The following is a 25084-nucleotide window of genomic DNA, read 5'->3' as shown; positions in this document are numbered from 1 at the left end:
GGTAGCCTCATTTCTGTGCTTGTTTGGTGCTTGTGAGAGAGACAGGCAGGCACAATACAGCCGAAAGCCTCGAGTGAACCTCTGAACCCATGTGATGAGCGTGTCTCACTGTCGGCTCAGACGTTCATGGGAAAGAGTTCAGATCAGAGTGCGGCGATCTGGTGAGGCGGTGGCCCACATCGGAGAGGTGCTGTTCCTCTGCAAAAACAGCTGTCTATATTTAATCAAGGCGAATAAACAAGGAGTTTAAACAACTCATTTATAATTTAGATTTGCATACATTAAAACCGCTCATTTTAATCTTTTTATTAATATGCATCGACGATATTGTATAAATATGCAGTTTTATGCAAATACCGGGCCGATTTTCTGTTTGTATTTAATTCTGCTCCTCAGCTGTGGATCATCATTTTCATTCAAGGCAACCGACTCAGATTAAGTCAAATAAGACACTGCATGGGATTGTATAAATATTTCTCAATTAAAAACTCGGAAGACCAGCCATGCTACTGTATCAGCATTAAAAATGCATTGCCATGGGGAGGAAAATGGGGGAAGGCAAGTTATGAGTTTGATAAGACATCAGAACTTTGAGTCTACATCTTTGAACTTGTGTTTTTTTTCGTCTTCTTTCCCTCCTCCGATCACGCCGTTGCAGTAGCTTGCACTATTTTTGGAGACAGTTACAAAATCTGGGGGATGTAAGGACCAGCCAAAAACATGCTGTGCCTCCGTTATTGATGAGCACGCCTTGCCGTCTGATGTTGTTCACAGAATGTCCTACATTTTTGTTTCCTGCCTCAGCTGACACTTTGCTGTCCATGCAAATGACGAGTTTTGTTCCACAATGTGAAAACTACCAAGTGAACAGTTTGACAACAGCCACTACAAACCGGCTGCTGGGACAGAAGGGAAACCAGCTCCGCATAATTACCAGTTAACGTCTCACTGGATGATGATGATTTTCCCAATGTGTGGGACATTTTCAACGGTAAAAATATAGATACATTGTTCTTTATAAAGCAATATGATTGTTCGGGATTAATAAATGTGTGTACCTCAATATGAAGATGACAACCATTAGGATACGTGCTCATGACAAAGTACATATTCTATGTAAACCACTCACCAGAAAGACATGGTGGGTTTTAGGTAAAAGAAGCAGCTGATAGGATCTGGTTTCCATCATCAAACCCCAAACTGGCCCTAATCTCCTTAGTAAAAAAACATACGCAATTGTGTATGTGATATTTTGTGTGTGGATGTGTGTGTGTGTTTTGTGTTTTAAGTTCAGTGTTGTAGACATTTGAAAATGCTTGATGAGTATAAAAGCGAACACAAATATATAGTCAATCAGTGAATGCAAACCAGCTGTCAACATAAACCTTTATAACTCCTGAAGATATTAACAAATGCCAAAGTATTCAATTTATTCAAAGGTAAGACAAGAAAGAGCCAGAAATTCTGACATTTGAGAATCTGGAACAATCAAAGGTTAAGATGATTAATAAATTCACTATCAAATTATTTGCAGGTTAACATAAAAATCTATACCATTTATACTTTCAATTAAAATGCAGATCTATCAGAAATCAATAACCAAAAGTGATGTTCAGCTGGATACAAATGCAGTGAAACCCCAGTAGACCATATTTAGAGAAACTTTGTGAAGAATGTTGTATAAAATAATTAAATGGATCAACATTAGAGAACAAAATAATTTTCTTAATGCGTTTTCATAATCATTTGGAGATAATTTGGTTTTAAACCAATTGATGACAAAAAGAAAAGTAAAGTAAAGATTCTGTGCAAACTTTGATTAAGGATTAAGGCTGAGCTCCAAACTAATGAGGGACGTAATTATTATTTCAATATGGTAAATAAGAAAGTAAATTTGACTTTAATCTTTGGGAAATTATCTGTTTTAATTTACTTCTTTTTAAATTAAAGTAGCAGTACATTGTAGAATACTGAGAAAGCTTTTTTTTTACAACTAATAAATTATTTAATATACTGTTGTGTCATTTTTATAATAATTCAACACACCCGCACACACATTTATAAATACAGCATTTCAAACTAAACGATCTGTCCAAACAATGTTTAAGCTCCATATCATGCGCGTCCTACTGAAACACCTGAAAACGCATGTCACATGACCATTTGTGTACACCGGTCACGGGTGTACAGGTGTTAACAGGAAGCAGATTAGGAAGGGCTGTCAAACTCTGGAGTAGTGTGTACAGCAGGCATCAAAACTAACTAAGACATACGTTGCATTCCATTACAATCAAATCATGTTTCCTGTGACCATAACTGTAATGAAGCAACGGTGACTACAATGCAGAGCTGAAATACAAGGATCTACAGTATCCAACATCTTCCCTTTATTAGAATAAGTCCGTCAACACTTTTTAGACGTCGTTAAAAACTCACCTATTTTCGTAATTATTCTAACTTGGTCCAGTCCTCATTTTTCCATTGTTTTTGCTTGCCCTCATATAGTTTTTAATCTTCTATTATTTTGTGTTTTACTCTATTTCCTATTTCTATATTAATGTATGTTTTGTACATCATCATTGGTTTTGAAAGGGTGCTTTATTAACAAAACGTTCTCACTTACTTACACAGAACATTCGTCTCAAAGCAGAAGTTTCGGGGGCAGAACGCAGCAGCAGGCTCCTGCAGCCAGGGGACCGTGGACGGCTTGAACACGCCCCTGTGGAAGTCACGCACAGTGCCCGTGGAGCAGAGCTCGGGGAGGTGATGTCTCTTTAAGAGCCGCAGCCCTCTGCTAGAAACAATCGTACAACCCCCCCCCCCCCCCCCCCCCAACAAGTCATCGGACCTGTCAATCATCCGGTCGGCGCCCTTTGATGTCGGGACTCCTCGCCATGTCTTGGGCTCACTGAGCTGTTCGCTGTAGCAGGGACACGCCAGTCCTCCGCCGAGCAGCCCGGGGACGCCACATCGCAACTTTTCTCCCCGCTCCATGTACGTGGAGGCACTTTCTGCACTTTGGAGGCAACCCCACGCGCGCCGAGGAGATTTCAACCCAGAAGTCCTGTGATTTTGTTTCCCCCCCCACCCCCCTTTCTGTATTTACACTTTTCTTCAACCTTGTTACGCGTCTTTTTTTGAGGGGTTCTTCTTTTTTTAAACAAAAGTGCGATACATTTCGCGAAGGAGGGGAAAGAGACGCAGACATGCCTCAGCTGAGCAGCGGCGGCGGGGACGACCTGGGAGCGAACGATGAGATGATCGCGTTCAAAGACGAAGGGGAGCAGGAGGAGAAGATCCAGGAGAACGCGTTCACGGAGCGGGACCTGGCCGACCTCAAGTCCTCCCTGGTGAACGAGTCGGAGATCAGTCAAAGTCCGAGCGCGGCGGTAGGTGGCACGGAGTGTGTGTGCGCGTGTGTGTGGATATACAGTGTGTGTTTGTGTGTTTTATTCTCCACGCTGCTGACAAGCCGCTGAATGAAACGCAGTGAATCCCCCCTCTGGGTTACAGTAGTGAATTTCCCAGTTGGGCGACAGAAAAACACCCCATCCCTGTTCTCCTCTTTTCGTACCGTCCGACCCCCTCTCACCCCCCACACCCTGTGCTTGTTGTCGGTCCCTTCCAGGCGGTCAGACGGGGGCAGCATCCGGGCGAGCAGCGGGGCTTCGCGGAGAAACACCGGGAGCATCACGACGGAGGTGAGAAACACGGAGAAACCCGAAAAACATTCACACACACACATCTACACGGTGGCTCTCATCCGGTCCCAGCAGCCGCTACTATTTCAGCTGAGAGGCGATGAACCCCCCCCCCCCCCTATTGTGTCAAAGAGAAGAGCCTGGTCACCGGGACACGTGTTGCTACATTAAAGAAAACTTCAAAGAGTTTGTGTTTTCAGGTGTACACTTAAAAAAAAAAAAAACACACAAAAAAGCTCCACGTTGTCAACCCTCGACTTTTCCTCCTGAATCAGACACTTGTTGGTTTGGTCTGTTTCATGGATAGTCGAGTAGAAAGTAGCAGCTTTAAATGTCCTCTTAATAATAAGTGTTTGGGTCGTTATGTGACAGTAACGTGGAGTCTTCCATTCTTAATAGAACTGTTTTGAAAATTGACAGTCCCCGTTTTGGAGGAAAATTCGGCCTTAGCCTTTAAAAGGTGCCTTGCTGCAAAACAAATTAAAAACATGCTAATTTGTTTATTCAACCCTGATTTATCAACTACTGCTTGAAAAAGCCCTTCTTATTCCGATCAAATCTGACAAGCTATTAAAGATAAATCACCTTTGTTCGACTAAATGTGTTTTTAAAGTGAGAACATTGGGGAAGTTTCTGCTCATTTACATGTTCATAACATCCTCCGTTTAAAAAAAGATATGAAAACCAAATATTAGTCTCCTCAATCTCTCTCATAACATATCACATGAGTTGGTTTAACATTTGTCTTTTCATTTTTTAAATTATATTAGATTGTTATAAATGGGGCTGACAAAAGTAATTATATCAAAGACGTTGGCCATACAGCCTAAAATTATATCAACAAAAAAAGGTGTTCATATAGTGTCAGTCGATACAGCTAATTATTATGTTGAATGTCAGATTCGTATGAGTATAAAGCCTCAGTTTTGCGTCGGTGTGGTTTAAAACTGTTGTTCATGGCCAGAGAACGACAACAATTTGATCAACAACAAAACATTTTACAAATCTGGGGTTATCTCTTCACTCTGCTTACAACAAAATGCATGATCTTTATATCGATATATTGGACATCTGGTATAGTCTTATTCTCACCCAACTCTACGTGGTTACTGACTCTGTGATCTTCCACATGCTTTCATGTATAAAACCCTTTGCCCTTATTTTAGAAATAAAGGGTTTTTATACAGTGTAGCCTTTGCCATACTTTGTCAAACCTGGTATCAACCTGGGTGCTTCAGAGGTTTATTTAATTTTTTTTTTGTTTGGGTGGCCACCCATAAGAACAGCAATTTCACTTTCCCTCCCCTTTGGCGAATTGCAGTTTTAATTAAAGGCACCACCTTAGACTGTCGTCAGTCTCAAAACTTAATTTCAGTCATTCCTGAAATGAAAAATGTTCTCACATTGTGTTCCTTCAAGCACAATCCTCATCAAATGTAAATCTGTGGTTATAAATGCGCCTGTTTGGGGGGTCTTGAGGAAAAAGAAATGACACCCACAGGAAACCGGAGAGAAAAATAACCACACTGAATGATGCTGATTACGTGATTGCATTATTTCAGGCTCTGTAACTTTAGTTCCTGGCAAATAAAAAGATGTGGCACCTTCGTAAGCAGTGAGGAGTGATTTGACTGGCACACTAAAAAACTTTCTCTCTCTCTCTCTGTGTGTGTTTCATGCAGATAACCTAGTTATACCTAGCTTTACCTGAGCCACAGAGAGGCCCCTGATGCTTATTATGGGTGGTGGTGAGAGATAGATTAACACATAGGCTACAGGAGTTCACGCCTCTCAGACTAGGTGGCGGTTGTTACGCTTTTGTCTCAAGTGTCGTTGTCTGTGCTCATACGAGGATATAACATGTAGTGACTAGAACACTTGTAAATAATTGGCCTTCTTTGTGCGCACATGTAATTTGGATGTCAAGTTTTAGTTTTTTAATCTGAAGCAGGAAGTTGAATCTTTTACAACATCGGGGGAGTGAGTATCAGTTTTAATTTGATTTCAATCCTTTTTAGAGAGATTCTGTTGTTCATCCACAACTTCTGTTATTCTCTAAACAACTAAATCAACTTGAACATATCTCCACACTGATACCGGTCACCTTATAGACCAATGTAAATGTAATCTGTTCAGAAATTAAAAAAAACTTCTTCAAACTTCTATACTAAATGATGTTATTACACATTTGTTGTAGTTTTGAGTCTCTCATCATTATTTGTTTGTTTTTTTCAGTGTCGAAGCACCAAGATGGAGGCATGTACAAGACGCCGGCGTATGCTGGCTATCCCTTCCTCATGCTGCCCGACCCCTACCTCCCCAACAGCTCAGTTTCTCCATCTGTAAGTCTGCTCCTGTTTCAATCCTTCTGCTGGCTGCAGTGCACATTGTCGCTGCTGGTTATCTGTCTGTGTGTGTGTGCTGCCTGGTACACACACTCAGTGAACACATGGTTTTGTGCTTCAGGAAGGAGAATACCTTTTATTCGATGAGCGATTAAAATTATATTCAGTGTAAGTGGCGATGCTCTCGTCACGGTCGCTCACCACATGCAGAGGAAATGTAACGAAAAAGAAACGCACACTCAGGGATGGAAATGTCAGTAGTGCGGGTGGCCGCTGGCTAGTATCTTTTATTTTTGGCAGAAGCAAAGACATCCCCTGTCACCAGAACTCAGTCATAACAAACAGAGGCGGCGTGGACGTGACAGATCACTAATGGGTGGAGATTCTTCGGTGCTTTTCGGGATAAATACATGAAGATGTTTTTCTGGGTGTTTCAGCTTTTTCCAATTTGTTCTGTGCATCTGATGTTGGACATTTATAAACATTTAGTTACATCAGCCTAGAAATCAGCAAGATCCTCGCTATTATATTCAATAGACAGACAATGGTTTAAACTGTAGCCTCTTATACACTCAATTCCTACAAAATAGCATTTCTTTGGTTGTATACAGATTTTCTATTGGCTCTTTTTTGATACCTATGATTTGCATTGTGGTTGAGTATTTATAAAAGTTAGGCTGTTTTGGAGTTCAGCTTCTTTTGAGCTACTGAGAGATATAATGCTTATAGTACACCCCTGTCAATCAAACCAAAGAAATCGCTCCCTCGCCCATTTCAAATAGTCAGTTTATATCGGTGCAGTGAATAAGAGTGTCTGTAGTTTAATGCAGTAAAGGTTAATAGTTAATAGTTAGTTGTAGTTCGATGCTACACTGTCAGTGTGAGTTTGCAGTCGCAGCCTCTGCAAATCAGTCCCAAACTTTACACATGTTCATATTTGGCTTTGAACTGAACTGTGTTGTTTCCCCTGGAACCGGCGTAGAAAATACAGCACGCCGTAAAACGCAGCAAAATTAAATCAAAGCGCCGCCGCCTCACCAGGGAAGGCGGCAAAAGGATCCTGTTTTTGTTTACGCCTTCGTCGGAGTTGGAAATGTGATTGATGTCGTCACCCTGATTTTTTCTTTCTTCAACTCTATGCGCCCGGAATGAATGACGAGAGGTTCGTTGCTGCCTTTAATGGCTGTTCGAAGTGTTAAACCGCTAAAACAAACATCAGAAAGACTCATGGAAGGATTTCAAGTATGCAGTATCACTCATCCAGCCAGACAGCCCTGGAAAATTAATCATACATCCCTTCAAGTCACCCATAAGAACCAGCATCCATGGATAGGCTGACTAATTGCACCAAACATGAGCAGTTGTGCCAAATTCATTTTTCACGTGCTGTGTAATCCTGTTGCCTGAATTAACCCCCTGCTCTTGTCGGCGAGACGTTGCTGAACAGCAGAGACAACTGTTTGCCGGGATCACATGAACTGTGGGCTGATCTAATATGAAGCACGGTGAATTGGGAATCTCCTTTATGGCCAGAAAATGTGATTTCTCTAATGACACCTTGAAGTTTCTCACAGTGTTTTGCACCGCACAGTCTGGGTCAAGGCCCGGCTCGGTTAGTCGTGGGAGATTTTGACTGGGTCACGGAAGGGTCAAAAACAGCTGACTGTTGTTTCACACAATCTCCCACTACAAAAGATTCTCTCTATAAATACCTCAGGCTGCCACATACAAAAAAAAAAACTCTTATCTCTGGGAAAATAATTTTTTATATAAATGTCCTGTTATTTGTGAATCAATCGCTCCACCACAGTTGTATTGCGTAAAGTTGAATAAAATGTCAGTCTTCTAAATTAAACATGGGAAGCACACCTTATCTTCCCTATAATTAAAATCTAATCTTCCAGATTTGATTGTTTAGAAAAAAAAATATCCTGTGTTTGTGTTTTATTGGTGAGAAAAATCTGACAAAATGTAGTTCCGCACAGGCCTAACCCTGACGCTAACCCTAACCCTAACCCACCCGGACAAAGCTAGGTTAACGTCTCTGAGATTATAATTGAATGAACTGTGAGTAAGTTGTCACATTTCCTTAAACATGCTTTTACTCTTTGTTGCATAACATCGTACATCCGGCATCACGCTGCACAAACATGTCGATCAAGTGTGATGGTATTTCTCATTTATCAGTTGGTCTCCTTCTCTTCTCCTCTCTTTTCTTTCTTCTCTACTCCGCTCTCCTCTTCTCGAGGGCCATCCGCGGAGCCTCTAGGAGATTGTGTTTGTTGAGAGTGGAGTGGAGGAAGAGGATGGAGGGAAGGAGTGGTGGTGGTGTTTGAGATAAAGAGCACTTTCTTCCCCTGTGTGTCTTCGGGACTCCACACAATGCTCACTTGTTGCTGCTTCCCTTGTAATTAGCCCGCTGGTTGTGAGGCGGTACGGACGCATCGGGCCCGTCTACCTGCCACTTGAAAGGGCTCAGAGTGGAGGTTTAGGGGGTTTTGAGGTGGGGGCTGATGATTATGGATGGAAGGGATGGATGGGGAACTACAGGTCTGGGAGATGGACAGAAGAAAAGGGGCTGTTTGGTGTTTTCCTCGTGTTGTGGTGTTAGTACGGGACATGATGATGCATGTTACGTCTGTGTGTGTCCATGTCTTGCTGCTATCCTGCTGTCTTTGGACTGTGACTTTATAAGTTTCTTTACTGCTAGTTAGTGTCTTGTTTCTCCTTCTAAAATATTTTTGAGTCATCGTTAAGTTCGTAACAGCTTACGCCCCCAGGCTAGTTTCTTTTATACAACAAAAAAACTAAATGTATTCAGTGTAAGAACGTTCATGAAGATGAAATCAAATTTACCTGCTGTCTAGATGAGTTTTTCTCATATTAGTAATTTAATTATCAGAATAACAGTATACAGGACTTTCCCGTCAGCTTGGTGTTTTGCTCATGTGATTCATTCTGATATTTATCAATAAAAACTCAAAACTCTTAATCTATGATCTGTAAATTAAACTTCAAAGTTTAAAATATTCAGCTTGTGAAATGTGAAGATCTTTGTCTCATAGGGTTTGTTGGATAAACCTGTGACATTTGAAGGCTTTGCCCACATCGTTAGAGACAGCCTCTGATGTTTTATTGGCAAAATGGTGATTCAGGAAAGTTCTTCTAAGATAAATTGAAAATGACTAAAGTAGATGATCAGATGCAGCCCTACTTCTATTATGATGTTACTGAATTATTGTCTATCTATACATCAAGCTTGTTTGAAGACGGTGAGGGTAATGAGTCTGTGGGAGACTGAATGTTGTCAGTGTTCTTCAGCTGAAGTTTCCTAAAAGCTGCTGCTGCTGTTTTCCCGTAAACAACTCTAATCTGTTGAACTCATTGTGAGATCATCAGTGAAATGACTGAAAGCTAAATATTAATTCTAATATTTGTATTTCCCCTTTCTGTCCGATGGCAAAACCTGGGTTTAGCTTTCATTGTACAAGTGGGTTCCAGAGTGTAAATATGTTGTTACTCATGCCCTTTGAATACATTTTGTGTAACTGATGCTCTGGGGATTTGAATGAGAATCTGTCAGAAGGCATTAACTACAACATTTCCATGAGCTGTTGTTGTTCTGGAAAGATAAACGTGTTATTTTCCATGTTCACCCTAACCAGATTTTGTGAAATGGACAAAAAAATGGATTAATCACACCACTTATTTCTCTGGATTTATTGTTAACATCTCATGTAAGACGAAAAAGCTTGTAATCTCCTATGAGAAGTCATTTCCACAAAGTAACTCCACACTGGAGGCCCCTTCTCCCATTCAGCCGTAATACTGGTATTACAGTGTTTCATGGGGCATTTCGCTGTTGTTATATTAATGGAGATATCAGCCTCTCAGAGGAAGTGGCCAAACACAGAGATTTGTGGGATTCAGAGATACGACTAAACTCCCTCCGCTTGTTGTCTTTGGATTAAGCTTTATCCACTGTGAGTAAGACGCTGCGTACTGTGTAAGTGTGTGTGTGTGTGTGTGTGCGTTATTGTGGCTTAAGTTCCTTCCACTAAGTTATTTGTGTGTATCTAAGGGGCATTTTGTGTTTGTGTGTGTGTGTGGGTCTCTCTCTTTATCTGCATGTTTTTTCCTCAAGTTTGTTGCCTTGGGGTTGTGTTTGTTTCCAAGGTTCATGGTGCATTTTGTGTGCTAATGTTTTGTGTGAGTGTGTGTGTGTGTGTGCGTGTGTGCGTGTGTGTGTGTGAGACCCTCACTAGCTGTGAGTATAATCCTGTGGATTACCAAGTGTCAGTGTTTCTGAAGCGATAATCGCTCTTTGTCATCGAACCTCAGCAGAAAGGAGATTCTCAATAAAGAATAACTGAGAATTTTTCCCTCCATCTTTCTCCCAACTCCTTTTTCTTTTGCCTTTTTTCAACTATCCAACTCTTTTTCTTGTTGGTGCTATTTTAGCAGCTAGATCTAAGCATAGGGTTCCTCCGATTCAGCTTCCTGTCATAATTTTTTTCATAAAGCTCCAGAATCCACATTAATCTTGAGGTACAGCGCAGCATCATAAGTACCTCATCACCACACTTCACCTGGAGGACCTGTATGCTGGGGGCAAACACCCTGCTGAAACGTTTTGGAGAATCTTGCAGAGTCTTTACCAGGTCTGGGAATGTGGCAGTGTAGATGAGTGAATATATAGTTCACCATGCTGATGTGTTGCGCCACAGTTTCAGTGGCTGCTGTTGTTCAGGGCTTGATTGTGTCTTGTGAAAGAGTTTTCTTAGAAAGCAGACACACGTTAGACTGAAGAAATGGAAGAGGGGAGATGAAGAACAGAGTGATGAACGGTCTTATGATCTGCTTGTATTAACCTGAGTTTATAATAATAATCCTAGGACCATACCATTATGTTCCCCTCTCTGACACAGATACTAAGTACTAAGTTTCCCTGGAATGTGATGGACTAAACTTCTACTTGTTCTCGTCTTTTATCCAGTCTAATATTTCAAACTGGCCTCTGTATTGAGGAAATATCCACTAATTGAACAACGACTTAGGAGTCCTCAATCTGTTTCCGTTGCTGAAGCTGCCTTTCCAACTGCTTCACAATAAAAAGCTAGTCAGTGTTATGCTAGTGGAAGGTTTTTAATGTCTGATTGATTTGATTGATTGACGTGAGGAACCCTATTCATTTTAGCTTTGTGGCTGTGGACTCAAGCCCGGAAAGAAAATCATGAAATCCAAAGTAAGAGCAGAAATAAATTGGGAGAAGATGTGACATTATCTGATTGTTGTTGGTGATTGGTTGAAATTAGCGCATCCTCTGAAACAAAAACAGCCACCATGCTTGTTTTGAATACATCTGCTAAGGAGGATATCTTTGCAATTCTGTTTGATGTCAGCAGGATTATGTAAAAACTATTGAACCGATTTTAGTGAAAGTTGCTTGAAGGGTGGATTATGAGCCAAGGAAAAAAGCCATTAACCTGTGAAGCAGATTCGATAAATTTCCAAAATGATTTTTGTGAGGGATCTGTGGAGTGCAAATGTCCATGGACAAGTGGAAATGGTGTGTCATATTTTAATGGATGTGTTTAGATATATAGATGAATAGAACTCCTTCTGTTTTGAGAGAAGCTTTAACTTGCCAATGCAGTTCTGGCATCTAGAAGCTTAAAAACAATCTTAATATGAGAGTTAACGGATGAAACTCCAAGTGAGGTTTTTATCTGAAAATCAAGAATCTGTTTAAACAACTGATATTTGGCTGCGCGCAGTTTTTCTTCATCGTCAGAGAGGCTGTGAAACTCCCTGTGATGTGGAAGCTGTGGTCACACGATGACGTCAACACCCTCAGAAGATGACCCGCTGCGCAAAAACCCTTTCATTCTTACTGTACCTGGACATTGTCTGTAAAAGTCTTACTGTACATGTTGTGAATAGCGGTAAAGGGTTTTGTTTATAGTTTTAAGCATGTAAACTTAGTCACTGGAATTTACAAGTCAGCATGTAACGCCTCTGTGTACGAAGAGCACTATCTGTGTCTCGTTTGGGGGAATTTCCTGCTCATTTGACATCTCATCTCACAAACTGAAATTAAAAATTGACAGTAAGAGAGAGTTTTTGGGAAAGGTAGCGTCAAAGCGTTGTCATTTCTAAGATCTGAAAATGTCCCTTTGTGGCTTTAACTAAACGGCATCGAGGGGGAAATGGAATTGTTCGTTCCCACGTCAACTGAAGGCTTGTTTACTTTTCTATTATTATGTAGGTGGAATTTTAGGTCTCGTGTTCTCGGCACATACACTTTTCATTTGCCTCAATTCAAAAGATGAGCTTCTGTTGCTAACAAGCTCCCATCCCCGTTTCCTCCTCCTCGTGTCTCCCACATAATACCAGGTCGATCCTCCCTAAGATCAATGGAATGGCATGTGTGTGTGCAAGTCTCTTGGATCTTGCCACTTCCTTGTTTCCCATTGTATTGTGGTGTTGACAGGGGGGTGGTTCAGCCAGCCCCTAGTCCCTTGGTAAACAATGGCAGCAACACAGGCTGAGGCCTCCCTAATCCCCCTTCATATGGACCCAAGGGCTGGGATGAGCGGCAGTGGGGCCCCTCTGCCTCTGACTGCCTATGATAAGGACCCTGCCGCCTGGATCTAAGAGGCCTAGGAGAAAAGAGGCTTTCACTATGAGGCAGCAAAAGCTGGGGTCAGATGGAAACCTTGCATTGCAAAGTGTCTATATATAAAAAAGTATATCAAGAATGGAGACAAGAAGAGTAAAGTAACATCCATGTTGTCAAATAAAAGCTTTAAAAAAAAAAAGCTGCTTATGGTAGAGTTTGTTACAGGAGCGATGGGACGGAGGAAACTGGCTGAGTCTTAAATCACCATTGTTGCAGTGTATGTAAGTGTGAGATTACAGTTGTGTAAAGTCTCAGATTAGTGAGTGAAATGAGGCTGACGATAGGGAGGCAAAGCTCCATGATTCCTCTTTGGCAAACAAGCAAATATCCTTGTTCTTTCCTCCTCATTCACATCACATGAAATGATTTATGTTGTTGTCTCATTATTTTGGATTTATTCTTTATTATTAGCCAGATATTAGACCCCAAAAGGCTTTGAAAAGAAAAGGAGGAAACATATGTATGTACAAGGTCGATCCTGTAACAGCAGCCGTGGTTCTCATTATCCTTGACAGAACTTAAAAGTTACTATATATATATACAAAGAATTGTCCCTGATGTACCATTAGTGTTTTGTGTGTACTATTTTTTTTACCTCTTTAAAACCTTTTCCATCATAAACATTGACCTTGTCAGGACCAGTCAGACCTCATGGACCCAAAAGCCTGGTTCCAAGCATGAGGTTCAAAACATCATGTCTGGTTAAGGAGTTGTGGTTAGGTTAAGGTTTGGGTAAGGCATGAACTGGTCCTGGATAAGGTTTGGGTTAGGCATGAAATGGTCCTGGTTAAGGTTTGGGTAAGGCATGAACTGGTCCTTGTTAAGATTAGGGATAAGGTTTGGGTAAGGCATAAAATGGTCCTGGTTAAGGTTTGGGTTAGGCTGCCAATGCATAGTCCAAATAAGTAATTGCTGTGCAAACCTGTGTGTGTATGTGTGTGGTCACTTGTTGGCTTGTTAATTCAGTCCAGGTAGACTCTGGGTTCCCTGCTGCTTTGAAGAGGGACATGAAACATGAGCAGTAGATCAAAATAAATTAGGATGTTGACAGAAAAATCGACTGTAAAGATGGAGTTTAAAGAGAGAGGGCTGGAGAGTTGAAGAGAGCATTATAGAGTGGAAATTAAAATACAAATGAGATCATAAAAGCAGGAGATCTTCCTCATCACCCTGCAGGCTTTGAAGGCACCAAAAAAAAAAAGAGTCTGCTCAGATGACTATTTCAAGAGGCGGAAAAGTATAAAAGAATATCAGAAGAGGAGAAAACCCCTTTGGATGGCCCCGAGGTGTTTATACCTGTAATTATTCATCCACTTATTTCTTTCCGGCGCGTAGGGAAGGAAGGGGGGGGGCGGCGGAGCAGTAAAAGACAGGTGTTGGCAAAGGAAGTGTGGGTTTTGTCTGATTGATATTATTAACTCCGCTTTTTCTCACACAGACAAACTCTTGTGCGTCGACTCTTTCCTTTTTTCCTCTTAAAGTCTTTGAGCAGAACATCGAACTGATTGTGGTTCCGATCAGAGAATCGTAAGAGCAACAAGTTGACAGTTGGAAACCTCATGAGCGGTTGTTGCTGCTGCTTGTGTTTCTCTTAAGTGAGACCACATTTCCCATAATTCCTCCCACGCTTCCTGTCACCAAGAGGATGCTCAAGGTCTGATATGTTGGAGGATGTTTTTTTTTCTCTGCTGCTTTTCAATTTTGTGGCCATAATTCTTTCTCGTGCTGTAAACATCAACCTCCTGCTGAGCCGTAAAGCAACATGTCGGACTCCCTGTGACCTGTTGGTAGGGAGCAAGGACATACAGATTTTATCATCTATTCACTGTTTGAGAAAGATGCAACACATTTTGTGTTTCCAATGTGTCTTTTCCAATGTGAGCATTTGCTGCTTTACTGGGTATAACACCCCCCAACATGTCTTGTGGTCGAGTTATACAGGAGTATCTGCTCCAGTGATTCTGACGTTTTTTTATGTGTTTGCTTTCTTCAGAACGCTGGTCTTCTCTCTCGATGCTGTAAAGTGTGTACACAAATCATTTCCTGCAGGTATTTGATGGGGTGTGCAGAGGTCTGAGTTGAGGTTTGCCTCAGAGTCACCTTTTGCCTATTAGTTGAGAGAGAGCGCCAAAAAAGAGCAGTGACAAGTTTACCTGCTGTTAATGGACTCCCTAAAATACCAAAAGCCAAGTTAAAATGAGATCCATTGGTGATTTCAGCTACACAGACTCGGTGTGTTGAATATTTAAAAAGAGAGGAAGCGAGAGACAGTCACTGTGACAAAAGAGCAAGTTTCGAGAAGTAACTCTTTGTTTGGTCGCCAGTATTTGTTTGTGAGGTGTGTGCGTGTGTGCATGTGTGCGTGCGTGCACTTGTGAGTTGCGGGATGTTGCACCCAGGTGAGTCATTGGCCAGTGGAGTGAATCCATGCAGCGTTTCCTCTGTGTTGTTGTTTACAGAGTGAACCGTCCAGACCCCCCCCTCCCCCCAGATGTGTGTTCTCAGCTTGCAGTTAATCAGTGACAGCACTGTCTCTCTCACACACCAGCAGATTTCAAAGTTGTCGCATATCATTCATGCTCATTCATTTACTGCTGATTGTATTTAAAAACTTGTTTCTGGGGTTGGAACTTGTGTGGTTACGCTTTACAAAAGGACAGAAGTGATGCTATGAAATGTAGTAACTGTGATAAGATGATCACATAAGCATTTCCGGCAGCGAGGGGTTTGACCTCAGAATTCTTCATGCCCTCAGTCACAGGTTCATTGTCCTGTGTGGTGATAGATCCAGCTCAAGTCAAAACAAGGGTAAAATGGAAAATATGCAATCGGTGTCCTGAAATATAAAGAATATAAATGGATCCATATCTAATTACCATAAATAATGGATTAAAGGGCAAAGTCAAGTCAAATCATCCTGATGCAGTGCAGATCTTTGGTCTGTGCTCTGGCTTCAGTAGAACATTATAGAATTACCCTGTCATACATAATACATTACTTTCTGAATCCGCTTGAAACGAAAAAACGTTTTTCTTTCAGCACATTTTGGATTCTGTTCTTAATAAAATAATATGGAAAGGATTTTTATGAAGAAATAATACTATCAATCTGTTGTACGTTCTTACATAACAGTAGTTTCCTCGTGTGTGGGATCTTCTGTTATTGTTCTCATATTTGGATGTTCAGTAGTTCATAAAACAGACCTGGTGCTTCTGTGTTGACCTGTTTACTTTAAGACTGAAGTGAACTCGCAGACCCATATCACAAAGTTTGTTGGTTAGTTGGCCGCACTCTCAACTTGTAAACATGTTGAAACCTCCCTCCCTTCATCCATCCATCCATCCATCCATCCCTTGTCCCTGGTCAGTGAAGAGTACTCTGTTTTAAATCTCGGTTCTTCAGCAGCTTAGTTTCTCGGACATTTGAAGTGGAAATACTGGCTTTGGTTATCAAAAGTGTGAACATGCATTCAAATAGACAGTTGAGAAGCCAAATGGAATCATTGAAGGATTTAGTTATGCAGAGGTTTAAGCACCACAGTGTCTTGCATTTCTCAATTGTTCTTGAAGCATCTTGTATTGATTTAACAGTTTAATAATGAAGGATCCTGCGTCTACTCTGACTACTTCCATGCATGCACATTTTGTTTATTACTCACAACACATTTACATCAACTTTGCAAAAATAAACTGCAAAGTGGATCTATTTAAGTCGATCCTGACACTGTACCTTATCAGAAACCTGCAGCATCCATGTTTGTCTGTTTTTTCAAACATTTTTCCAGTTAGAATTGAAAGTTGTGGTATTTTAAAACCTGTTTTTAGTTTAGATTCAAGCAAAACTAAGATTTATATAAACTATCAAATGGTTATTCAATGTGAAATGTAATACCTGACACTTTTGCAGCTGTTCAGTGGACAATCCAACTGATGTTCTTGTGATTATAATCGGTGGTTGCATGTACGATTGAGAGTTATCACATGACCTTTGGGAATTTAAGTCATGTTTCATTTCCTTTTTATTTGTCACAGGTCACATTTAGTTTCTCTTGGGCTGAAAGGTCAAGTGTGTAAGTTTTTATCACTGCTTATAAATCCTGCTAACAGACATGAAGAAATCTGATAAATGCACTTAATCATCACTTTATCCCAATCTACTACTCACATTTATCTGCTAGGGTAAACAGAGCCCGTATGTAATGTGGGTATGAGCTCCACTTAGATTGACTCTGACATTTTAATACGCCTGCAGTCTCAGCCACACGCGGCGTGTTTGCCTTTGTGCCGAAGCTTCTACTGTTTGCAAACAGAGTCAGTGTGACGCTCATATGAGATCGTACATGACAGTCTGCCAGGTGATCGGCCTCTTTCATCCACGCCTGTGAGGAAATTTACAACCTGTTTACACTCTCCTACTGAGAGATGGAGCCTGTGTGTGTATGTGTGTGTGTGTGTGTGTGTGTTTCTAGAGGGAGTATCACTGCTGACTTCTGTGTCTGTGTGAGTTGTTCAATTTACTATCTGGAAATTCACATATACTCTTCTTCTACTTCACAGTGATTTGATTTAGTTTCTTGATCCACACAAACTTATGAAACATCACTATTTACTTAATTATTACATTATTTTCATGTTTTTTTTATTAATCTTGCAATTTAACGTGTTAAACCTGTTTGACTCTTTAATCTTTTATTTGACCACCTTGTTGTTTTATGAGTGACAAGGTAACAGACAAGAAGATCTTAGAAATTGATAAAGTCCCATGAGGACCCTCCCCTCCTCCTCCTCCACTCATCTCAGCCTCCACACACGTTATCATCATTGTAACATGCACTTTATTAAAAAAGTGTTTGTAAAAATAGTCGCTAAAGTGAAACTCAAACCCCATCATCCTCCTCCTCCTCCACCCCTCTCCACCCCGTGCCCATGGCTCTGCCCAGACCAGCTGGAGCCTCCACAGCCGCATGAAGCAGCCCAGCACACATGGCTGTGATCTCGTGCGCACACACGCACACACACGCACACACACACACAGGAGCACAAGTCTAATCCTTCCTCATATGATCCTCATCTGCTGTGGGAGGGAAGCAGTCTCCGCCCTTTATGCCATATATATAGTTGTATGTATATATATACACACACCACTCATACTTATTCTGAAATCACATTAAGCCACACCCACATTTACTACACAGAAACAACACTCTTAAAACCCTCACTCATAATAGTTTAAGATGCACTGTACATCTTAACTTCCTTCTTCTGCTCAAGGCACACAGACTTATTAAAATACACACACAACAGTTTAACATGCAGTGTGCCTTGTTTAGTTGATTTGTCTTTTAAATGTAATTGATTAACTTGTATTTAGTAAATAATGTCACAAAAGTCAGTAAAAGACAATGTCAGGAACTGAATAATGTAATGATGATTTCTGATGAGAAGGCGATAACACTTTCTATGGAAGGACTTTTTTTTTTACACGAGTCTGATCCAACAGAGGTCAGCCGGTGTTTTCAGTAACTGAACTCCATGGATATAAAATCAGCACTGCATCAGGTTTGAGTTTTTTTGTTGATATTTAAGTAAAACGATCACTGCTCACACATGGAACATGACGCCTCCTCCTGTTTGTTGATACTGTATTCTGGATTTCAAAATGCAAGGAGCCATAACGTGCGCTGGTCGGCATTAGTTGTCACGAACCAGACATTTAATGGAAACCCGACTATAGCGACGATGTTTGGGTCAGAAATGTGATTCGCTTCACACAGAGCCTGTCCAATTAAAATTGTTTGAATAGGTTGGACATTGGTCGTGCCAGCCTATTCAATGCAGAACGACACACAATGGAATGTATAGCTCCACCACGGCAATTAGTTCCAGTTTAAAAGATTGAATGTACAATCAACCTCATGACTATTGTAAATGCATTTGTGTGCTCTGTAGAATTTTAAGTTGGGTCTAGCACCTTTTAATTTTGAAGCTAAAAGATGTCTCCATGTTTCATTTAATGGCTGACACTTTTTAATGTTTAAGTCGATGTTTGTTATTCGGCTTAAACATGGAATATCACATGAAGGTCAATATATATATATATATATCTTAATAATCTACTGATGTAAAATCCTGTAAATCCAGAAGTGACACTGCAATGACCTCATACTAAGATGTTAAATCTTGTTAGAAACCTGAGTGCATCTTCACTGATTTTAGAATAGTCTGTCAACTGATAATATTCAGTCTCATTGTAGAACTCATCACTTCATACAATGCTAGCTTGTGTGGATTCTCAGCTCTAGCGCCCCCTTCCTGCCTTCCACGAGGTTTGGCGATGTTGAGCGTGTCAGCGACTTGAGTCACTTGTTTGAAGTATTTTCATAAGTGATGTTAAAAACACCATGTTGTGCCATTGGAGAACCGCACAGAGAGAAAATGAGTCCCAGGTGAATGTGTGGCCGCCAACTGCTCGAGCTCTGTGATGACTTCAGTCTGTGTAAGCTCGTGTTATTTGGCTCCGCTTCCTCGTGTTAATTTCATTTTTAAGCCAGAAAAAAGGGGGAGACGGAGGAATTCCCTCTTCAACAAGCTTCCTCAAAAGGCGTTCGGCCATGCGTCAAATTGATTTCCTACCTTTGTTTTTTGGAGTAAGGAAAGAGACCCATCCTCACAGCTTGTGGCCATGGGAAGCGTTTCTATGGGTCTACAGAGAGAAAGAGACCTGACACTTACGCACTAACACAGACACGTGATAGGAGTGTAACTTTCCTCACCGGCCTTCATTCTCCGATTAGTACTGGACTTGGAGAAAATGTTTACCCTGCTTTTGATGCGTCAGGATTTCAGAGTCAATGGAAATGAGAGGGGCAGGAGCAACGCGAAGCCTTGAGGAAACGAGGAGGGGTGTTGTTTTCTTGAAAGAGGATGGGAGGGTTTATGGGTGGAGCAGAAAGAGGAGTGGAATGGTAGAGAGAGAAAAATCAAAAACAAGTTGCTTTAATGACAAATCCTGTTGTTGTTGACACCAAGCATCTCAAATGCTAGATGCAGGAAGTAATAGAGCGCATTAAGCATTGTTGTTGTTTTTCGAGTGCGTTGTGTGTGTGTGCGTGTGTGTGTGTGTGTGTATGTGTGAAGGTCCTGTGGTAAATTGGCGTGTGCGAGCATTTTTTAAAACTTAAAATCTAGAGCAACTGTGATGTATACATCAGTATGTGGTGTGCGGTGACAATGTGTGTGTATGTGTAGGGGATGTGTGTGTGTGTGCATGCTGGTGTAGGTGTTGCACATTGTACAGGACATTTATGTGGGAAACACTGTATGCATCGATGAAAGGGATGAGGTGGGTGGGCAGGAAGTGAAGAACAAAAGAAACACATCATCTGATTTATCAGATGGCTGCAGATTGAGTTGATCAGCTGTGGGAAAGACACGGTGGAGAAAGAAGAGGGGAAAGTGGATTGAGACGAGTTGAAAGAGGTAGAATGATTGACAGACAGTATGAGAGAGAGAAAGAGAAAGAGAGAGAACAATGAAGGTAGAGAAGATAACTGCAGTATAGCGGAAGGGAGTTAGCAGTAAACAATGAGAAGCCGGTAACCGCGTTGTGCACCTGGTGAAACAAAACCACAGCCCCAGTTGAAACAGACTCTTAAGAAAACCTTTAACCATTTAAACACTTCTTTCAATGGAAATCAACAGTTTTTCCGTTTTAACATTAGAAAGTGAACTTGTTTGAAGAGACCAAAGATGGCAGCAGAGGAGCGACGGTCAAAATGATCGAGACTGAATCATTTTCACTTTGTTGATGCCTCTTCTTTGTAGTTTGTGTTTTTTCCGGTTTGACTGGTCAACCTGGAAACCTGAAGGATTCTGGCCTCAAATCTTGTCCCTCACCTACAAATGTATAATCTGTTCGTAGAGGTTAGAGGGCTGATAAAGTACCTGGGTTGGTATGGATAAAAACATTTTGTTTTTAAGATGAACAATGTTGAAGGCCTCACTTGAAAGTACTCACATGTTTTGAGCCCAAAGATCCGATTTGGGCTTGAATTACCTTTCTTATTCAAATGGGACAAAAGATGTTTAAAGAGCCTGTTCGACATCCTTCAGTGGCGTGTTCAGAAGTGTGTGTTACACAAATTGAAACCTACCCAAGTGCTTTTAATAATAGAAAACCAAGGTTGGGTTATTGAGTTTTTTGTTAGTGTATTTTTGGAGAGTTTTATTGTTTTACCTCGGTGCAGCAGCCTATTCATGATGAGGGAAAACAGTATGTCCACAAACTGTGGGAGGAAGCTGGGGTACCTTGAGAACACCCACACAGATGTGGGGGAGAACATGCAACCTCCACAGAAACTCTCGGAATGGAATCGGGATTTGAACCTATAACCTTCTTGCTGTGAGAGGCAGCGCTAACCACTGCAGCGCTGTGCTACCCATTATCAGTACATGTTGTTTTGCACAAAAAAAAACGCTTCAAGTTTGCATTTGGACAAAAAAAAGCAAAAGAAAAGTTATTGATTGAAACAATATGAAGCATGAATATGATGCATTTGTTTTGATCAAAGTATGAATCCAGGCGCCATTGATTAGATGTTTTTTTTCCTTTCATTAAGAGGGAATGTAAGAAGATGGGCTATTTCCTGACAGACAGAAATTCAGTCAGACAGACAGGCTCCGTCAATGACGTTTTTATGATCCCTCGTCGACTCTCCCCTCCAGACAGAAGCAGATTTACAACAGGCACAGGCACAGTCATCAGCCCATTGTCAGGACCCCAGAGGACTCATTCCCCCAGAGCCCACCCCAAACTCCCCCGCTGAGCCGCAGAGCACGGCGACTGTCACCACTCCTCTCCTCTCTGTCCCGTAGACATTCTTTAGCCCTTCATCTCTCTCCTTCACCTCATCTCTCACTCTAATTTCCTTTTTAGTTTAAAAACAGCACCCATTGTCTTAATACTGCTAATTAAAGGCTTAATTTATAACTGACACATTCACAAACAAGGAGCGCAGCGTGATTGCCATCCAGGCTCCAGTCGATCTCACCGCAGAGTCGACATGAATCCCAGGCCAATGGAGGCAATACTGGTTTCAATTAAGCATCCATTAGCTGAATATCAAGTCAGTGGTATGCTATTTTGATTAGAGGAAGTAGGGGAGAGGACTGTTGATCTTTTTTTTTCGCTTTCGGTCTTTCCTCCTTTTGTGAATTTCACCACAGGGAGAGAAAGTCCTCAAATGTCCCCGGAGTCTGCTTTTAATAAAAAAAGGACAGTGCCAGAAAAACAGATAAAATAATGATCATTCCAACTATATTATGACAAAACTGTGGCATGTGCAGTAGGATGCATTTGTCTAGTGTTAAAAACATTAACACGTGATGGTTATTTAAAGTTCATGGTTATGGTTTCTTTATTAGAACAGGTTCATTGTCTCGCACAACTTAAACCAATTGGTTGGAAAGAACTTGCAACAAATACGTACAACACTTTCACATTCAACCCTCCCATTAGAGGTTAAATTTTTTTTTTTCACTTTGCTAATACAATATAATGCAGAGTTAAATTTCTGTCTTGCTTCTACAAATCCACAAATGTACTATCCTACCCCCCCCCCGCTCCCTCTCATCTCATCCAGCAATAAACCCCCTCCCCTACCATCGCAATCTGTCCCAAACTTTGCCACATCTAAGAAACACAGCTCCACAAACACATTAGCCATTGCACTCATATCCATTTAACACAATCTTAATCAGCTGAAATCATAGGATAGCAAAAAACATTAAGACAGGATTATTTAATATTCTTTTGAAACTTTTGGTTCTCTGGTTTTCCAGAATTTCTCCAATATCTCAGAGCAGGCCAGATGAATGTGAGAGGCTGCGGCTGTGAATAAAATCTGGGTATTACAGTCATGACAGAAAGACTTTTACTGACGTCAGTTGAGCTGAAGAGTGTATTTAAATGTTATTTGAAGCTCAGTGAAAAGAGCAAGACTTAAATTGTTTATTTGCTATACAAAATGTAGTGAGGGTGTTCTCTGAAGAGCAGCTCCCTCTCTCTTTGTGGAAGTGCATTGTATGTGTGTGAGTGTGTGTGTTGGTTGCGTACAGTTAGACGAAGTTAAGCCTGTTGTGGTTTACCTTGGAAAATAAAGGCCTCGAGTCTTATTGTCACCTGAACGACAAACACAAACACACACACACACACACTCCTCCTCCCTGTGCGATGCTTTTGTGTTGCTGGTGGAAAATTTCAAACGTTCACTCGCTCAACTGCATCTCCTCTTTTTTTTTCTTCCTTTCGCTGCTTTAAATAAGGAGAAGTTACTGTCTGCAATGGAAAATCATTCACAACAGCAAGAGACCAATATAAAAAAAAAAAAGTGTTAATTCCTACTTGAGTCATTTAAAATGTATGCTGTGTTCTAACTCCATTTATTCTGGTCCAGGACATACACTTTTTTACACTTGCTTATATCTCACAAGTGTTTCCTTTATTATGATACCAAGATTATTCAAATAGACCTTGACGTTGCAGAGATATAGTCAGAGCCAAGGCGAGAGGAGAGGAGGTTATATAAAGGGAACATCAAGTCAAAGCATTACTGATCATGGTTTTTTATAACTGCAATTTTTTAAAGATATGTCTCAGCTTCTTGTGGATGCATCGCTTATCAACCAGGGTAAGAATGTGGAGAAACTCATCTCCTTTTAGCACATTCACCGACGAGTCATCGTGACTTGCGTGAAAGCACAGATGAGCAGCAGAGTGAGGCAGAAGTCTCGTAGCATTAGAAACCGAGTTGCACAACATCAGTTTGGTTTTAACGTGCTGGCAGTGGATGAGATGCTCGGTCATTTACCAGTCACGGAAAAATCGCAGAGTTTGATCAGTGAAGTAATGGGGTTGAAAGCGTGTTCGTGCTTTACAGCTGCACTACACGCAGTAGCTAGAGGGAGGAAAAGGAGGGAAGGAGTCCAGGATGGGAGCAGCGATCTCTGGTTTTGGCCTCAGTCGAGCTTCTTGGTTTTTGGGGTTTCACATGATGTTTCTTTTGGACGGAGATGAAACGAGTGAGGGAGCGAAGGGCCGAGGGGGGGAGAGCGATAGGACAAAAAACTTTTAGACTAAGAAACAAATAAATACAGACAGAAAGTGAGACGTCTACTCTAGAGAGCAAGTTCCAGCTTCCTGCATCCAAACAAGGAAGTTTGCCTCCAATGAAAACAGCAGCCGCGGAACGACCTTCCCAAATAAAGCTTTTTACTTTAAAAAAACTCAGAAAGTCGCTAATCACCTCAAACGACAGCGAGTTACAGATATGTAGATCAACAAAATTCCATCTGGCCGTTGATGTTCTTCACCTTTTGATCACATCATATGCTCCTCATCCTCATCTCATGATCAAGAAAATGTCAGCCAACATGGATGGGCAAACTTCGTCAACTGATGAAGATCACGTCATTTGATCTTCATCAGTTCATCACTACTAATAGGACCTTGAGGGGAGATTATTTAGCTGGCTGTTGATTCCAAGGTCGTGAATGAACGTTTACAAAAATTAAACCACCAATGAGTGCTGCTGTGAGAATCTCATAGATTGTAGGTTAAGATGGACGACACGTCTGCTCGCAACGTTAAAGTGAATCTAGTAGAGTTGTATATAAAGAGATGTAAGTAGCTGTTGGTGTGGAATAAAGAAGCAGAACACCCAAACACTTTCGATATGGCAGAGAAAGGCCTCGGTTACGTCACCTGAAAGCTCCCTGTTCCATAAATAATTAAACTATGTTAAAAAAGAACATGCAGCTCTTGTTTTCTAGTGTTGTCTGTGCCGTGTGGAGACTATCAGCTCCATCGTAGGGCAGTTGGACCTGATGGGAGGGGGGTGAAGCGAGCCATAAGGGCTGCTGATGGTTAGCCGCTTGGCTCGGGCGGAACAGAACTGAGATGCATAGAGGCCCGGGAACAATTATGGCTTAGTAAGAGTAACAGAGCTGAGCCAGGCAGCTGCCGGTTGTTCTCTGAATATGCAATGTGCGTGTGTGTGTGTGTGTGTGTGATTGTGTTTGTGTGTGTTCAGGGGGCGTCCAGAGGGAGCGGTGAATTCATACGCAGCCACATATTTACATTACAAATCACGACTAAACAATTCACCCGACCACAAATGCAAACATCAGACGTTTTTATAGACTGGAGGGACGGATAACGGTGATGGAGGGATGTGCAGAGGAATGCAGGGATGAGGGCACGAAAAGGAGGGATGGAGTTATGGAAAAATGACTGAAGAGAATAAAGTGGAAGTGGAGCAGTTCCCTTTTGCAGAAAAGTTTGATAACAGACAACATCTT

At 41.3% G+C, this 25084-nt stretch overlaps 1 protein-coding gene across 7 annotated transcripts in view; it reads left to right on the top strand.

Annotated features, from left to right (window-relative positions):
• Positions 1 to 2848: 2848 nt before the first annotated feature.
• The window catches only part of tcf7 (transcription factor 7), a 61945-nt gene continuing 39709 nt past the window's right edge, over positions 2849 to 25084 (top strand). For all 7 annotated transcript variants that reach the window (XM_053442459.1, XM_053442458.1, XM_053442454.1 and 4 more), the window contains exons 1-3: positions 2849 to 3389; positions 3629 to 3701; positions 5937 to 6043. In XM_053442459.1, the coding sequence (XP_053298434.1) occupies positions 3207 to 3389; positions 3629 to 3701; positions 5937 to 6043 (363 nt within the window). In that variant the 5' untranslated portion in view covers positions 2849 to 3206. The remainder of the gene's footprint in view (positions 3390 to 3628; positions 3702 to 5936; positions 6044 to 25084) is intronic.

Source organism: Pleuronectes platessa, chromosome 15 (genome assembly GCF_947347685.1).
Source record: "Pleuronectes platessa chromosome 15, fPlePla1.1, whole genome shotgun sequence".
In the NCBI taxonomy this organism is placed as follows: domain Eukaryota; kingdom Metazoa; phylum Chordata; class Actinopteri; order Pleuronectiformes; family Pleuronectidae; genus Pleuronectes; species Pleuronectes platessa.
This window is presented reverse-complemented; position numbering and strand designations above follow the sequence as displayed.